The sequence below is a fragment of the Tiliqua scincoides genome, chromosome 6 (assembly GCF_035046505.1).
Source record: "Tiliqua scincoides isolate rTilSci1 chromosome 6, rTilSci1.hap2, whole genome shotgun sequence".
Taxonomy (NCBI): Eukaryota; Metazoa; Chordata; class Lepidosauria; order Squamata; family Scincidae; genus Tiliqua; species Tiliqua scincoides.
In genome coordinates this window covers 60,938,508-60,956,683 of record NC_089826.1, presented here as the reverse complement: position 1 = coordinate 60,956,683, position 18,176 = coordinate 60,938,508, and the positions used below count along the sequence as shown (strand labels likewise).

Genomic DNA, 18,176 nt, shown 5'->3' with positions numbered 1-18,176 from the left:
GTAGACAGACATACAGTTGTACTGTTGGAGGTGGTATTCCTCTGAGGTGGTGGTGGGGAAACCTCCAGTGGCCTCTTCCCAGGCCCCACAGAATACAGCGTCCATTTTGGTGCCACTGTAACCTGTGGCGCCAGAAAGCATAGGATTGGGCTGTAAGAGAATGCTAACAGGAAGCAGGAAGTAATGGAAGAGAGATGAGCGCTTGCTGCCACAGTAAGTATATGATGCCATAATAAGTATAAGGTCACTTTTTTCTGCAGGGCATGCAGGAACATATACCCTGAGGATATTGGGGGGGAGGGGTCACCTGTATGTTCAGGATCAAGGCACATTAAGAAGACATAATGTACAATCAAGAATCGTACAACACCTTAAGGACTTAAAATGTTACTCTTTAATTGCTATGGCAAAATAAAATTACTATGCATCTGTCATTAAGAAACAATGTGTGTGTACTTCATCAACCTTCATATCAAAATGTATAGCAATATTTCTTCAATTTATTTAAGCATCTAGTAAGGCAGTGTGATTTTTTTTCTCCAATAGTGGACAAGCGGCGGGGCTGAGTGGTGTGCTGGCTGAACACCAGGCATGCCTGTCTGAGCACCAGCTGACTGCCCTGCTGGAGCACCTTCTTAGCACCAGCAGCTATGGCATTTCTGGTGCGGAAAATGTCTTGGCGATGAGAACTGGGAGTTCAACTCCACCCTCTTCTTCAACGTCAGCATCCTCACCATCCTCACCACTATGGGCTGCTGCCCCTGTTCCTTCTGCAGTGGAGGCTCTCTTTAGAAGGGGAAGCCCCCACAGAAGAAGGAACAGGGGTGTCAGCACCTCCAAGCAAATCCAGGGGTGACTTCATGATGTCACTACCCAGGTGCTGGGGCCATTCTGTACACATATGCTTCTATCCACCCATCTCATTCTGTAGAATTATGAAACTGGCCCATTTCACACCAGGTTTTGTAGCACAATCCTGTGAATGAAACCGCACTGCATTCAATGGTTTATGAATAAAAATTGAGGGTGCCAAACAATTTTGAACATCCCTTTACCTGAACAAGCATCAAATGCTGCTTTTTCAGGTTTTGTAAAGACAACCTGGGTGTTCCCCCCCCAAAAATGGGTAGGTTTGGGGAGCCTATGATGTCTCATTATGAAAAAAGAACTTTGAACAAAGTAGTCTCAGACATGCTGAGCGAGGGAATCTTCCTGAAGTTTCTCATTTTAGGAGATGGGAGGTGATCTCCTCTTCAATTGGATCCAGATGCCTTTCTGTGGACGAAGAATCAGTTCTCCTACAGGAACCAGTTCTTTCCGCCTTTGTTTGGTTTCAATCCAGAAGTGCCGTAGGACAGTGGCTAAGATGGTCTTTTCCTCCATCTGTGCAAACCGCTGACCTGGACATGAAGTCAAAACAATTACAGTGACAGTTTACCAAAGCAAGAATAAATAAATGTTATTCAAACATGGAGCCCATTTAGATATAGTGCCAAAACATGGTCACTGAGTCAATTTCACATGCTGCCTCCGCCTTTGCATGAGGCAATCCTTGCTTGAAGCAAACCACCATTTCTTAGTTTAGCAACATCAGTGGTTCCCAAAAGGGGCAATGGGATTACCTGAGGATGCGAAGAAGCAAGGAAGTGGTAGGGGGCACTGGAGATGATAGGATTATGGCACCATGCTGGCAAATGGCACTCCAAATTTCTGCATCTGCATAGTGTGGAAACTCAGTGAAAACTACCATTTCTACAGGGGAAACTACAGGGGAAAACGCTACCAGAGCTCTCGTCAGACCAGAACACTGCATTTTGAGAAACTGGCTAAAGTGGCGAAGACTGTCAAGCACGTTTTGCAGTGCTTCACAACAAAACATGACAGCATGCATCCCATAGTTGATTGTTAAGTCTGGATAGCTGCATACAATTGGTGAAGAACTCACCTTACTGGTGTTTGAGGATCTGAGTACAGTTTTACATAAGTCAGCATACTGTATAATTAAGATCGCAGCCCAGAGTGCTCACTGGGCCAGCGCAAATTCCTTGTGCCAGCCCAGGAGTGTCACATAAGGCACATTTGCACCTCCTTAGGAGTTGGGTACCAGCCTCTCTGCACCAGCCTTTCTGCACCATATTCCCAATGGCAGGAGTAAGTTTGTGCCAGCCTGGGGAGCCAGCACGGGAGAATTGGGGAGGGCAGAATGGGGGTATGTCGAGATGGACAGCAAGTGGGCCGGTGGGCAGATGGGGCCCAGGAGGGGGTTGGAACCATCCTCCAACACTTAGGCCAGATCCTAACCCCCCTCCCAAGCAGCCCAGCATTACACTGGGCTACTCAAATCTGCACTAGCGATTCCACTGGAGCAGATTCGAATAGCCCCATTGAGGTGGCTGCTGTGGAACAAAGGCTAAGCGGAAATAAATTCCCTTACTCCAAGTTGCACAGGATCCACCTCCTATGCTGCACTGGATGCAGCACAACCCAGCCAGCCTGTTCTAGCACAGGATAGCATTGGGCTATAAGACAATTCCTCTCAGCAACAATTCAGTGCAAAGACACGTGGATGAAATGGCTAAAATGTGGAAGATACATTGTGCAGCATACTAGGGTCAATAAACTGAGATTGAATCCAGAAAAGACAGAAGTCCTCCTGGTCAGGAAATCCTTGATGCAGATTCTGAGTCATCTGCCCACTCTGAATGGGGTTGCACTGCCCCTGCAGGAATGTGTGCACAGCTTGGGAGTGCTTCTGGACTCACAGCTCTCCCTGGAGAGCCAGGTGGCAAGGGTGAGTTTCTCCAGCTTCGGTTGGTGCACCAGATGCTGCAGTACTTGAGTCAATCGAACCTGACCATGGTGGTCCATTCCTTAGTGACTTCCAGGTTAGATCACTGTAATGCACTCTATGTGGGGCTGCCCTTGAAGACTGTTTGGAAGCTGTAATTAATGCAGAATATGGTGGCCCGGGTGGTTACTGGAGTGAGACAGTTTGATTCTATTGGACCACTGCTACGGCGACTGCCCTGGTTGCCCATTTATTTCCGGTCCCAGTGCAAGGTGCTGGTAAGATCCTTCACTGTTTGGACTTAAGTTATCTGAGGGACCACCTTTCCCCAAACATTCCAGCCCACCCTCTTAGGTAAACTGATCAGGCTCTCTTACAAGTGCCACCTTTAGAGGGATGGCAGCCCAAGGACAAATCTTCTCTATAGTAGTACCTCAATTACAGAATTTCCTTCTAGGGGAATTAAGAACGACCCCCGCCCTCATGGCCCTATATAAGACAAAAGTCTAGCTCAAGAGTTGTTATTAGCAAGGCATCTAAGAACAGATACTAAAGGAAAGTCCATATTTTGTGTTGTCGAGCAGTTCTTCAAAGAGAAGCAAATGCCGCTAACATACTGGCCTGTGCAACTGATGGAGTGCCATCAGTGACTGGTCACTACCATAGGAGTTCTGCTTACTTGAAAAAAGGCAGTGACAAATGTCTTCACCATTCACTGTGTCATTCATCACCAACATCTGGCTGCAAAAAACCTCAGAGATTGCCTGCAGAAGTCCTTATACACTGTCCTTACTGCCATAAATAAAATTAAAGCACATGCTCGCAGTCATTGACTATTCCAGAAACTCTGTGTTAAGAATGATGAAGATTTTGAACATTTGCTGCTTCATACTGATTTCTGTTGGGTACCAAAAGGCAACTTTGTGAGACAATTTTATGATATTTTTGACACTGTTGTGGAGTTTTTTTGTTTTGTTTTGTTTTTAAAGACATGAATGGTCTGATCAGTGATGAACTCAAAAAGATCAGGCCTCATATTGCAAATAATTCTGCTAAATAAGCAAAGTTCAATGAATTTGCAGTTGCAAGAAATGAGATCAGTCTTATCAAGGCTGAATCTATTTTCTCTACATTTATTTCGAACTCTATTCAAGCCCAATATGGCCTCTCACAAGCCATACCAATTGCTGAGCCTATCTCAGCCAGGAGAGAAAGTTGGGATGCAAGATGATGGCCTGTAAAAAAATTTTTGTAACCATTTGGATATGCTGCATGAAGATATTTCTGAATGATGTAAGGATTGTCTTCTGATGAAAATTCCAGATTGTGTGATAAATCCATTTTCAAATACTGAGAAAACTGGGTTCGTGGAGGAAAAACTAACTGAGCTGCAAGATGATATTGAGCTGAAGCCAAAGTTTAAGAAATTGTACTGAGAGTTTTGGTTACAGGCAGGCGGTCTGGTCTAGAGGGTAGAGCCTCCGTTTGCCTGAAGATAACATCCACAGGTCTCCAGTTCGAGGCCACCGGCACTGTGAATGGTGAGACCTTGAAGCAGCTGACAAGCCAAGCCAAGTTATTCCACCAGCTCTTTGGTGTGAGCTAAGAAGCATCTTGGCTGCCCTCCATGTGAGAGATGAAGGAGCTGCTTGTCAGCTTGCGTGGGAGGAAACTGGAAGCCAGAATGTGATACCAGATCAGAAAGATCCATCTGATATGTTGCTGTGGTTCTTGAAAGATAGAACCTTTCAATTGTAAAAATCCCTACAGGGATTTAGAACAGTCTGCCTCTGTAAACCGCCTTGAATAAAGTCTGAGGAGAAAACTGACGACCAAGAAAGGTGGTATATAAATACCTGTATATATACAGAAGGAAATTTCTGATCACTATCCTGAACTAAGGATGGTGGTTAAGAAGCTCTTTGTTGCAATTCCAACATCATATTTGGTGGAACAGGGTTTTAATATGCCCATCCAACTTCTCTACAAGCAAAGAAATAGACTTCAAAAGTCTAAATGTAGCAATTTAAGACTTCTGTTAAGTGACTTTAAACCAGATGTTGGGAACTGGTATCACTTCATCAAATCTATCCATCGCATTAAGAATTTAATGAAGTAGTTACTAAATGTAGTATCTAAGATTCTTGCTAATGACTATCAGACTTTGAAAAGCTGGTATCACTGGAGCAAGATCATTAATTTTGTTGAATGAATTAAAGAGTTTAAAATTAGATTTTAAATAAATGTTCAATTAAATGTTACTGTTTTAAACTGTATTGTTATATTTCTTACAGTGTAATCCAAACCTCATCTCGAGCCAGTGCAGCCATCCCTGCACCAGCTCAGAGTGACACAAACATACGGCATGATTGCAGCTACTCAGGAGATCTGTGCCGGCTCAGGTGTGCTGCATCTAGACCCTGTGCCAGCCACCACAGGTAGATTTGTGCCAGGTGGTGCAGGGGCTGGAAGATAGTGGCAGAAGGGCATTTTGGAGGCATGTAGGGAGTGTTTTGGGGGAAGGGAAGGATTGGGGCCAGGAGGGAGGCAGGACACACCTCATCCTAACCCGTTCCCAGCCTAGACAGCCCTACATGGGCTTTCAGATTTGCTCCACCTATATAGATGCTGCATATCCAAGAAGCCCCATAAGGGTGGCTGGGACTTTACTCAGGGAAACGGGAATATATCTCCTTACCAGGAGACCTCCAGTCACCTTCTAAGCTGTATTGGATGCAGCCTGGCTGTGCCAGCACAGTTTAGGATTGGGCTGCCCCTGGGTTTGTGAAGAGAATTTGCACATGATGTTAATGGCCATGTTATAAAACAAGTTCCCATTAAAACAACGTAGTACCATGCTCGATCATATTGAGCCATCCCGAGCGAGACTGACAAGTAATGCGGAAATTGGTATATCACATTTTGCATATTTCAAATCCCCTACAGGCCCACAGGCCAAAGGCAGCCACAACAGCTCTTTAACCGGCCCCTATGGTAATTGAGAACCTCCACAGGGCTCTCCAAGCTGCAGAGAATCTAAAAATAACCACCACAACCCACTTCCAGTTTGTGATTTCAAAATCGGAAGTGGGCCCCAATTGTTATTTTTAGATTCTCCGTGGCTTGGAGAGCCCTGCAGCCTCTTCCACAGGGTTTCCTGCACCCCCAGGAGGCTGCTGCTCCTTCCCATAAGTAAAAGATAGGCCCTTGCTGTCCTGGCAGCAGCACTATAATTGGGATTGCATCGCTGCATTCCCCCCCCCCCCAAGACTTACTGAACTCCTGATCTCTGGGAGACTTTGAGAATCGCAGCCTTGCACAATTGTTGTTAGGATAAGATATAATACGTAATATTTAGCATGCTTAGAAAGCACAGTACAAATGCTAGGTATTATTATTTCATCCTCAGGCCATATCATGCTTTAGAGCTTTATGGAGGTGCAAGTCTAACACTCTTGTACATACCAATGCAGTTCCTGGGCCCAGCAGAGAAAGGCACATATGCATATGGATGCCGCCGAGCTGAGTTTTCAGGAAGAAAACGCTCTGGTCTGAATTCCTCTGGCTCTGGAAAGACATCAGGGTCTCTATGCAACGCATAAGGCACAATTAAGGCACTGGCCTGTTTGGGTACTTTAAATCCTCCTGCCAAGAAAGAATGAGTATTAGTAAAAGCAGCTCCTCATGAGACGAGGACCACTGGGACTTGGCACAGACCCAATGTGAAGCAGTACACCAAACAGTTTGCTTTACATACTGATACAGCAGTCCTCCTTCAAAGTACGGGCAAACCATGGAACCGACGGGAACAGACGAAGGGCTTCTTTAATAACACAATCCAGATATCGCAGTTCCTTCAAGTCATCCATTGTGATGGGACGGTCAGAGTCACCTGATAAAATAACAAAGGGAATGACATAGTGAGGAATGGATGAAGCAAAGTCATGAATATGCTGCTAAACATGAGTTTGTTAGTGCAAATGCAAAAGGGTGGGGGCGAAGCACTGTAGTCAGGGTCATGTAGCTTGGTGACTGGGTTACTCCTCTCAAGACTGGGCTACCCCTCTCAATACCAATAACTGGTTTTAGGGCAGGAAGCCCTCAAGAAGCCTCTCCTCAAGGCCACCTTCTGTCCCCCAGTGTTGAGTATCCTGGGGCAGCTGGTACAGGGGCTGAGAGCTGGGGCTGTCCAGAGTCCCTGAGGATTAGTTGGGGAATTCCTGGCCCTGCTCCTATTCCTCTGTACCCCGCAGCTCTCCCTCTTCAGTTATCCTCCCCTTCCAGTCTTCCTTTTACTTCCTGTTTTTACTTCTCCCACTTGACCAGCCTTTCTGCTGTCGCTTGCCAACTTTCTTCATTCCCCATTTCCCCCACTGTACCCCATCTTTGCTTTTTGTCCTTCAATCCCACCTCTCAACTGTCCTCCTTGGCTCTTTCCTTGTGTCCTCCTAGGCTCTTTCCCCTACTGAGTGTCTCTCTGCTGTTTTTATGTCTCCCAACCCAAATGGCCCCAATCAGCAGGAATCTGGCCAGCTGCGTTGTCAGCCAGCTCTCATGAGATCTCTCTGTCTGGCAAAAATGTCATCACTGGGCCCCATCTCACTGCCATCACTTACAGAATCGTGGAGTGTCATAGGTCACCAACAGTCATAACCAGCAAAACATATAGTCCAAGCAATACCTTCTGAAGAAATCTTGCTCTGTGTTTTGATGCCAGCTGAAGCTCACTTTAATGCACATGGGGCAGGACCTTTTCTGTGATAACCCCTGACATGAAATTTCTTCTCAGGGAAGATTTGTACTGTCCCACCCTTCTGGCATTCCAATAACCACTACAGATCACTGTGTTTACTAGTTGTGAATGTGGGGCTCTGTTGCAGCCAACGCTACTGGACTGAAGCTATTTTTCAGTTAATTTTTTCCTTTGCATTATTTTTGTTTTTATATGCTGTAATCTTTATTAAATACACTCTTAAGATTTATTCTGTAAACTACCTTCGAATCCAAGGATGAGAAGTGTTATACGTTTTTAAAACAAACAAATGTGGACATTCTAATCACAATGATTAGGGAGGGAGCAGTGGTGGGATTCAGCAGGTTCTCACCTATTCTTTAGAACCCCTACCTAATCCAGCTGTTGGTTCTAAGAACCGTTTGTTGGCCAGGGAGCTTGCACCTTGAAACGTCAGGGCTAACCCTCCTGGGGGCAGCAGCCGTGTGCGGCCAACCCGTCCCGGGGGAAAGGGGGTCGCTCCCAGCGGGTGCCGAGGCTGCTGGGGCTGAAGGGGCGAGCCGGATGCGGCCAACTGGAGTCTCCTGTGATGCGGCTGCTGCTCACCAGCCCTTGCGAGCTCCTGCGAAAGGGCGCGAACAGCCGGCGCGCCCGCAGATGCAGCCTGCTGAAGAGGGCGAGAGAAGCAGCCCAGCTGCCCGCCCCATGCCTCCCCTCCCCAACTGGCGAGTAGACTGGGACTTACTCCCAGAAAGTGTGTACTGTACAGTATAGGAGTGTAGTCATAGTCTTTCAACTTCCTTTGTGGCAGACAATTGAAGCTGAGTTGCTCATTTCTCATTAGGACATAGAACCTGTTGTTAATTTATTTGAATCCCACCACTGGGAGGGAGGACATTGAGAGTGGGACACCCTGGGTCTAGTCCAGCTACATCTGTTAATAACGTATTTCTTTATTCAGGAAATGGTAACCTGGTAGAAGTAAAATATGTGATGAGCAGCCCAATCATATTCCCCACCATCCTACATGATGCAGTTATGCTGCTGGTGTGCACAATGCATGCTATGGAGCCTGGACCAAACAGCCTGGGAGAGGCAAGTAGAAATATTTTTTCCCTTTCCTTAGGCTGCCTGGCCAACAATGCATCTCCTTGAACTTACCACAGCTGTTTTGCTGGCATAAGACTGAGGACAGGCAGGGGTTGTGTTGGACTAGGAAAACTGAGATAGGATCCCAGTGTGCACTGCCACTGCAGGCATCCACCCCTGCTCGAACCAACAACCCACAACCCTCCCCTCTCAGAACCTTACCTGCTCCAACATAGGCTGGATCCATATCTGGCAGGTATGCAGAGCCTCAGACATTTGCATCGGCATCTCCAAGGCACACAACAGTGGTTCAAAATTTACAGCACCAGATCACAAGATCCGCTATCATCAGTGCCCAATAAGAGTGGGCTGTATGTCAAAAAGTCTTTCACACCAAAACATCATAAGGCAACAAACTGAATGATCACCACCACAATACTGCCTTTTTCCTGGGAAAGATCTGGCTGCACTGAAACTGTGAACACTATGGCGTTAAGGGCTTCTGCTGATCTTCCTACCCTCAGAATGGCTTCTTGCCAGGACTTGGGAGTTGCCAGCTGCTAAGGAGAGGCTGCTACAGCAAAGAACCCCAGAACTCTAGGAGAACACATCTCCTTAGCCAACAAAAAGAGTTCTGAAAGTTCTTTAGGTCTGCTACATTATGAGAAAAGGATCTGGTTTTTTCTAAGTAAATAAAGAAACAAATAAAAATATTACTACATGTAAGTAAATAAATAAAATATTATTTCTTTCTAGATCTCCTTTATTTAAAAGTCTTGTAAACCTAGATGGGACCCAGTAAGAGCATCATTTTAAAAAGTGGATCCCACTGCTAAAATGTTTGGGAACCACTGCAATAGATCATTACTAGCATTTCCAAAATGTCAGCTCTGAGCCTTTAATGCAGATCGTCATAACCTGGGGTCCATGGATGGTCTTCAAGGGGTCTATAAACCAGTGTGTAAAAAGATTGTGCATTATGTGTTTCTGGAGAGGGAGGGCACAGCTTTTATTTGATTCTCAAAGGAGTCCAAAATCCCAAAAAAGGTTATGAACCACCTCTTAAGGAGCCTGCAAAGCCAGTCCAGACCACCAAGACAGCCTGGATGAGACTTGCATCTACTTAAGTCTCAATGTGAAGGTGACTGGGCAAGGTTTATGAATCTTTACATAACATGCTATACCAGTGGTTCCCAAACTTTTTAGCACCAGGACCCATTTTAAAATGACACTCTACCGGGGCCCCACCTAGCTTTACAAAACATTAAAAAAGATGAACTAGAAAGAAATATTTTATTTGTTTATTTATAATAATGACCTAAAAGAAATCAAACTTTCTCTCTTTATATTTACACATGCTTGTGAACTGCAGGAGCTCAGCCCCTTGCAGGACATTTAGACGCTATCTTGCAAACTGCAGGACCTGAGCTCTTTGCAAACTGCAAGACCTGAGCTCTTTGAAGGGTAATTAGCAGCTACAGCATTTGATTTTTCAATTGCCTCAGGGTTTAAGGCAATTAGTTATCTGATCTATCCATCACCCTTTGGCAACCCACCAAAAATCAGGTTGTGACCCACCAGTGGGTCCCAACCCACGGTTTTGGAGCCACTGTGCTATACTGTTCAAAAGATATGCCCAGGTGGGAGAGAGATAGAGAAAAAAAACTTACCAAAAATTTCATCCAATTCACAGTGAACTTTTCTTTGGACTTCTGGATTGCTTGCAAGCAAGTGAATAGCCCAGCTCAGGGCAGCAGCAGTAGTATCATGGCCCTAAAGAAACAGATTTAAAAGCCTAACATTTCATCACAATATCAGAATCAGCAGCAACACATTTATTGTCTTTCCCAGGTCAAATATTTCAAATCCTTTGCATCCGCCTTAATTTTTATTGGAGCAATTACAAAATCTGCAGGCAATTGTCTCATTTATGAAATGAAAGATCCAATCCCAAGTGGTATTACCAGCAACAGTATCTGTTTTACAGCATTCTGGAAGTGCTAAGAGCCACACACTTCCGGGTTGCTGCCGCAGATCATACAGAAGACCCTGAGTGAGGTGGTAGCGAAAAGGAGCCCCACCAGCGTAAGTCGGGCCGGGTGGGCAGAACAGGGGGGGGGGAGTGGATGGAACAGGTCAGATCAGGGGGAGGGCCAGGGGCATGTCAGAGACAGCCATAAAGTGCTTTACGTCAGTAGTGGTGATGTTGGCAGTGCTTTCTCTTCACATCCTCATATTGTAGTAGGGCAGTGGTTCTGAACCTGGGGTACGTGTACTCCCAGGGGTACTTGCTAGGACTTTTACGGGTACTTGAAAAAGAACTGAAAAAAACAGCAGAAAAAGGCTGGTCTGTATTAGACTGTCTTGTGGGGCTGGCAGGGCAGGAAAGAAGGCAGCTAGCTGGCTGCGAAAGCCCTAGCAACAGCTAGTTTCTGGTCATCAGTTCAAAATATTATCGGATATGGATCAGTAGTTGAAACATAAATTCAAAATAACAGCAACTGTATTAATTACAAATGTTTTGCTAATATGAGGGGTACAATTGATGGAAATGGGCTGCCAAGGGGTATGCAAGTGAAAAACGTTGAGAACTACTGTAGTAGGGGAACTAAGGATGAGAGAGTGACCCTACCTACAGATGGCGGAGATGGTATACAAACTGGACACCCATTTGCTGCTCGGTCGGATTTGCAACCATTTTGCCACGCCCTTTGTGCCTATACCTCAAACATGAAAGTATCCACTTCCTCTCGAATATCCAGATAGCTCAACTTATTCCCATCTTCATCAGTAGCATTCAGAAGCATATCAAGAAATGCTCTCCTTACAGAGTCCTTGCTTTGCCCATCACTAACAGTACCACTCTGATGCAGCTTCTGGCTCTTTAGTTGATTAGCTTTTTCTGCAATAACCTTAGATATAAAAAAAAAGAAATGAATATCTGAATATCTTCAGTTGCACACTCTAATGTATGTTTTAGGCAATGCCGTATAAAATGAAAAGCAGTATCTACTGTATCTGGACCTTGTGCTATGTATTGTGCTGGCAAATGGAAAGAAAGTGATTTACCTGAGAAAAGAAGAACCCAGTGGTTCCCAGGCATACCATGGTCACAGTGCCCTCCTCCATGGTAGCCTCTTCTTCCTGGTTTTTGTGGAAGCTACCTTCTTGCATCACACAAGATCTAGCAAGAATTGCAAAAGATCTTGTGCAATTCAAGACAGCAGCACCTGGAAGAACTGGGAAGAAGAAGCCACCAGGGATAGCCCACAGTGCCTCTGTGGTTTCACTGCAATACCCTCAGGTGCCACAGCACACCATTTGGAAACCACTTAGTTAACCTCTAAATAAGCATATGTAGGATCAGGCTGCAAATCATATCATATTTCTGTAAAAATTCTCTGACACAAATGTGGAATGTATTCCAATAGCCTCTAGGCCAGTGGTTCTCAAACTGTAGGTCCAGGACCCATCAGTGACTTGTGACCCAATTTTTGTTGGGTCGTGAAATTGACAGGGCAGATTAGGCTGTGTGCACCAAGGGTTAAACAAGCTGCTACTTGGAGGGGCACTGCTGCCCAATCACCATTATAAACACCCCTTGGGCAGGCAGCAGCCTCTAGGGACTCTAAAACCTTTGAGAACCACTACAAGGCAATGAGGTAAATTCAAGCAAAGGGCTGCCTCTTTGTCCCTCCTACCAGAAGATACTGCTCACCCACCATGGATTCCAAGGAAGCTATTAACTGGAAATCACGTTTTGAAAATAAGATTCTCAATTCAGAAATTAACCCAAACATAATTGGCCATTAATGCAAAAACTGAACACATACAAGCAAAGAGCTTTAAAAAACATGAGAAGCTACTTTATAATGACTTATAATGGTGCACCTAGCTCAGTATTGTCTACGATGACTGCCAACCACAATCAGGATTTCAGGGGGGAGTTTTCCTTTGCCATACCAAGCTTAATTCCTGGCATCTTGGGATTTTCTGCATGCAAAGGACATGCCCTACTACTATATCATGTATTATTGTTTTATTGTTATTATTATACAACATAATAATAGAGATTAATAACCATTGTATGATTATATAATAATCATATTTATGTACTGCTTTTCAGCAACAGTGCTCTCAAAGTAGGTTACATGGCTAAGGAATAAGAACACTGTGGGCCTTTTCAGGACAAGGATCTATACAAAAGGCACAAAGGAGACTGAAGCAAACAGCCTCTAGGAGGCGTGCAATGCTGGGATGAATAGGGACAGTTGATCTTCCACTGCAAAATATGAAAGTCACCGGTTTAAAAGGTGTCTCTGCCGAGTTCAGCAGTAAGTCCTTGAGTTGGACCTGGATTCAAATCCTTAATCAACTGTGAAGCACTTAGAGCAGTTTGTGGGTTTAAGCACTTTTACTCATTTAGCTTAAGCTACAAAGCTTTCATAAGGATAAAGCCTTCATTACCTTTAAATCAGTAGTTCCCAACTTATGGTCCCTTGGGTCACAGGTGGTCCATGAGACTCTCAAAAGTGGTCTACGAGGTAACCTTAGATCAGTTTCAACCTGGAATTTGGATGCTGAAAGTGCTGGCTGCGGCTGGTCCTCCATCCTCTCTGGTGGTTCGTGGGGAAGCTACTCACAGAGCAAGCATTCCCCCACAGACCACCAGTGAGGCTGCAGAATGGGCCAGCCACAGCTGTACTTCCAATGTCTCACCAAGCACTCCCCCTTGGACTACCAAATTTAATTGTATTTTTTGTGTGCAAGGGAGGGGGAGGGTTACATGTAGTCCATGACGATTCCAATTTTTACTTCAGTGGTCCACAAGCTCCTAAAGGTTGGAAACCATTGCTTTAAATCAATCAAAATCAAATTCATACAATTTATTTTGTTACCCCCCCCAAAAAAGTGTGAATTACAAAGCGTAATTGTCAGCTGCTTTGAAGGCCTAGAAACAGAGAAGTTGCCAAGAAAAATGGATATCAAGAAATAAATGAAACACCTGATATGTGCCACTCTGATAAATGGGTAAAGGCACACAATAATCTAACAACAATATTTGGGAGTAGGAGCTTGAATCTTCATGGATGTATTTTGGTGCCTCTGTCTATGCAATACTACAGACAGGGAAAATACAGCAGCTTACTTCATCAGTAAAATTGTGAAGTATCTTTAGTCTCCTGTAATATTCTCTTCCTTCTGGATGCAAACGGTACAAAAAGTCATGCCAAAACCAGGGAAACTTCTGTCTGCGATGAATCATGTCACTCATTCTAGAGTAAGAGATTGCACTGTCAATCTGCCCACAAAGATATTCTACACAACAACAAACAGGTTGAATTTCTTGCAAATAGGCAGAACAGAACAGCCTACCACATAAGCAACTCCATAAAGGAGCACAGACTCACACATCACAATAATAACATAACAAGAATGGGTGCATAGTCTGGGAGTGCTTCTGGACTTCATGGTGGCAGTGGTGACTAGGAGTGTGTTTTCCCAGCTTCAACTGGTGAGCCAACTGCAACCATACTTGAGCCAATCAGACCTGGCCACAGTGGTCCACGCCGGGCAGCCCAATCCTGAGCTTCCGTGGCACACAGCTTCAGCGGCACCGAAAACAGCTGCCACCACATCCTGCGCACCTCAGGCTACCGCAGGCAGCACCTCGGGAGAAGGGGACTTTCATCTCCTTCTCCCAGGTAAGGGAAGTAGCCCCCCAATGGGGTTACTCAATTCACCTCCGACCAAAAGGTTGGCAGTTAGGTAAAAGCATTCGCGTAGGGCGCTGAGCCCCAGACAAACGTTTTAGATCTGGTGGAGCAGAGCTCCACTGGACCTGCCTCCCTCCCCTTAGCACGCCTCCCGCCCGCCGTCTCCCTGCCTCCTGCCTCCCCGTCACACCTCCTCCCCACCCTCTCTCTGCACTCCGCCCCCTCCCAGGAACGCCTCCTCTCTGCCTCCCCCCGCCCCCACTTTCCTCACTGTGGCTTGGCGGTCCGTGGGCTAGCACTGGCGCTCACCTGGTGGTAAGCCATAAGGCATGTTTGCGACAGTGCACGCCGGCGGTAAGCCTGCATGTCGAGCTCAGGATTGGGCTCTGAGTGGTCCATGGACTACTGTAATATGTTGTACATGGGGCTACTCTTGAGTATGCTTCAGAAGCTGCAATTAGTGCAGAATGTGGTTGCCCAGGTGGTTACAAGGGCCAGACACTTGGACTCTACTGGACCACTGCTTCAGCAGCTACACTGGCTGCCCATTTGTTTCCAGTCCCAACTCATGATGCTGATACTGACCTTTAAGGTCCTTCATGATTTGGGTCCAGGCTATCTGAGGAACAACTTTCTCCCATACATTCCTCTTCTCATCTGAGGGGGCAATTCTTCAAGTACCAGCTCTATCCCAAGTGAGAGGGGTGGCAGCTTGTGTTAAGGAATTCCCTTCCAGGGAACTAAGAACAATTAATTAAGAACTATTCCCTCCCTCATGGGTTTTCAATGAGGGCTCAACACATACCTGTTTCATCTGGCATTTGGTTGATGTTTGCCCTTTGCACCTTTGCAATTATGCTGTGGCTTGACTGCTTCCCTGGATTATTTTGTGTGCTCCCCCACCCCAAAGACTCAACAATGTGTGTTGGGTTTTGCTTTGCTTTAATATTTTAGTGTTTAATGTTAATATTAATGTTTTAATGCTTTATTTTGATGTTTTTTACTTATAGTTCTGATACACTTATTGTTGTGATACATCATACATTTATTATGGAGCTTTGTAAGCTGCCTTGGGCATCTGCTTCAGCATGGGAGAGGTGGGATATAAAGTTTCAAAATAAATAAATAAATGTTTACATATTTGTACATTTGGCAGGGGCAGAGCTGAACTAGTGGAACCACACTAGTGGAACCACACAGTGGAACCACACAGATCAACTCCAGTGTGAACTGGACTTCTGCCTAAGCAGCCAGCCTTGGGGAGACCCAGCTCATCCAATCCATCCCCCTTCCAAAAAGGAGCAGAGAGAGTGAAAAAAGAAGAAGCATACAAAACTGAGCTTTGGTGTGATCAGGGAATCTTGCAGAAGGCTCTGTTCACACTGAAGATCATCCACATAATGGAAGGGAATGACCCCTTCTCCCAGGATCCTGTTCTAACAAAAGTAATTATCAACTGGGAGGCTTAACTGGAACAGATAACACAATCATCCTTACCTATAGACAGAATGGATATACTCCAAATCCTTATTGACTTGTGCACCAATGTTCTTGCCCATTGCCGTTTCTAGAAACACAAGAGAGAGACTGTAAGAGAAGCAGCTGATTCTTTTTTCTGTCCATAATATGCGTATTTATTTCCCACTCCAAACCTGAATACATCTGCTTTCTGTCCTCTATCATTTTAGACTTTACATTTTAGTCTATATGTGGACAAATGAATCAACATTTAACAAAATGGAAAACTATAAAAGCAATTCAAATGGAATGTGTTCGACATAATAATACTTAGCATTTCTGTAGTGCCTTGTGAGTGTGCAAATGCTTCACTGATGATCATGATGGAATCCTTACAGTAAGGTAAGTATAATTATCCCCATATTGCAGATGGAAAAGACTGAGAAGCAAAGGCTTGCTAAGACCACCACAGGGTGAATTCCAGAGATTTTCACTTCAAAAGTCCTGCTTTACAGCTCTTAGGCTGCAATCCTAAACCCACATACCCGGAAGTCAGTCCGAATGAACTCACTGCGACTTACTGCTGAGTGGACATGCACAGAATTGGGCAGGAAGCCACTATGCCATACTAGCTCTAACAAGAAAAGTAGCAATACTCTTAGAAGAGAAACAGCTTTGGGGCTCATTTATCACCATAAATTACATTCTGCCAGCATAACAGCTGGAACACCTAGGTCTCTAATTAATTGCCCACACATTCCTACAGTAGGCAGTCATCAAGACTTACCACAAATTATATCCAGCACACACAACGTGATGTACAAAAAGCAGTCAAATGGCTCTCCATCCACATGTTTTTCAAGCTTCTTAACTAGTATGCTGGCTTGCTCATTCATCACTTCAAGAAAATCCGATAAGATGGTGAAATGGAAGGTGGGAGTTATCATCTTTCTTCTGGACCGCCATTTGCTTCCCACACTGCAAAACCAGAGACTTAAAAATCATCTCCCTATTTACTACTAAATCCAAACAAAATGCATTAAATACCTACAGTAGACTTCATTGCACTAAAATGGTTCTCAAAATGATTCAGTTGAGTTGTAACAGGAAACCATAATTTCCGCTATTAGAATATGATATGAATATGAGCTTCATGTCCTCATGCTCCCCTTTCTCTTCCTTCATGTTCCCCTTCTCCTCCTTAATGCACTTCATGTTCTCATGCTTCCTTTCTCCTCCCTCATACACAACTAAAAGCTTCCATGTTTGGTTTGTAATAAACAACAGTTGCCAGTTATGCATGAAATGGGACAACAAACCATGGTTTCAGATCCTGGTTTCTTAACTAACAGTACTTTGACTAATTAAAACACAGTTCCCCCAGTTAATACATAATAGGAAACCGTATTTTCCCATTATGTCTAAACCAGCCCATTGCATCACAGTTCTGACTGGGGTCTCACTCTCACAAACCAATCCTATGCTACAGTGGGGTTGGTATGGGGGACATTGGGAACAATTGCCCCAGGCTCCATGCTGCTGGGAGCACCATGCTGCCACAAGAGACAGCCACTGGCTGCCCTTAATTGCCCCGTGCCCACACTGCCAAGGCCCCTACGCTGCCAGGGTTTGACAAACTGAGGCACTTTAATGGCACCAACCCCACTGCATGGTAACCACAACCTATCTTTTTAGAATCACTTCAGAGTTTGTACAGTCCTCCTCTGCTCTGTGCTCTGCTTTGTTAGCCATTTGTAGCTGCTTGACTTTTTGGTCTGTGTGCATGGCTGTGTGTGTGTGTGTGTGTGTATGTATGTGTGTGAGACTGGGGTGGGGAGCAGGATGAATAGAGTCTGGGAAGGGGGTGATATCAACGACAGCGGTGCTGCCAATATCCTATTCCACTTCCTGGCTTTGATCCGTCTTCCAAGGTCCACACGCACTTGCTCCAGTGAAAACGCTGGCACAGATCCAAGTAGATTGTCCCTGAGCTGCAGACTTACTCTCAGGTAAAGGAATATTTGTTCCTTATCCACAGGAGACTGCCGTCCCCCTACAGGATGCAGCATGTGTTTCAGCAGATGGCTGCATTGGCGGGGGGGGGGGGGAGAAGGATGAAGGACTGGACTCTCAAGCACATTATTCTGGCTGCCGCAGATCAACTTTGCATCCACATTCTAAACTCTGAAAATTAGAACCTCAACACTGGATTGTCAAGTAATAAGTTGTCCTTTCCAGAGGGTCACCTACTTGTCCTTTGTGTTTCCTGTGTCAGCTGTCAGCTCAGACCTCCAGCCTGCCAGATCAAAGTCCTGACTTCAAACCAGAACCAACTATTTATCAACTGTGTACACACAATGCAACTCTATGCTTGCAGATTGACACTGACTGC

General features: G+C 45.1%; 1 protein-coding gene across 1 annotated transcript in view; it reads right to left on the bottom strand.

Moving 5' to 3' along the window:
* Positions 1 to 731: 731 nt before the first annotated feature.
* The window catches only part of CYP4V2 (cytochrome P450 family 4 subfamily V member 2), a 33,103-nt gene continuing 15,658 nt past the window's right edge, over positions 732 to 18,176 (bottom strand). Inside the window, exons 4-11 of the mRNA XM_066632129.1 lie at positions 16,572 to 16,762; positions 15,824 to 15,893; positions 13,759 to 13,885; positions 11,333 to 11,521; positions 10,280 to 10,382; positions 6,546 to 6,680; positions 6,254 to 6,433; positions 732 to 1,400 (exon numbers count right to left, since the gene is read on the bottom strand). Of these exons, the coding sequence (XP_066488226.1) occupies positions 1,228 to 1,400; positions 6,254 to 6,433; positions 6,546 to 6,680; positions 10,280 to 10,382; positions 11,333 to 11,521; positions 13,759 to 13,885; positions 15,824 to 15,893; positions 16,572 to 16,762 (1,168 nt within the window). The 3' untranslated portion in view covers positions 732 to 1,227. The remainder of the gene's footprint in view (positions 1,401 to 6,253; positions 6,434 to 6,545; positions 6,681 to 10,279; positions 10,383 to 11,332; positions 11,522 to 13,758; positions 13,886 to 15,823; positions 15,894 to 16,571; positions 16,763 to 18,176) is intronic.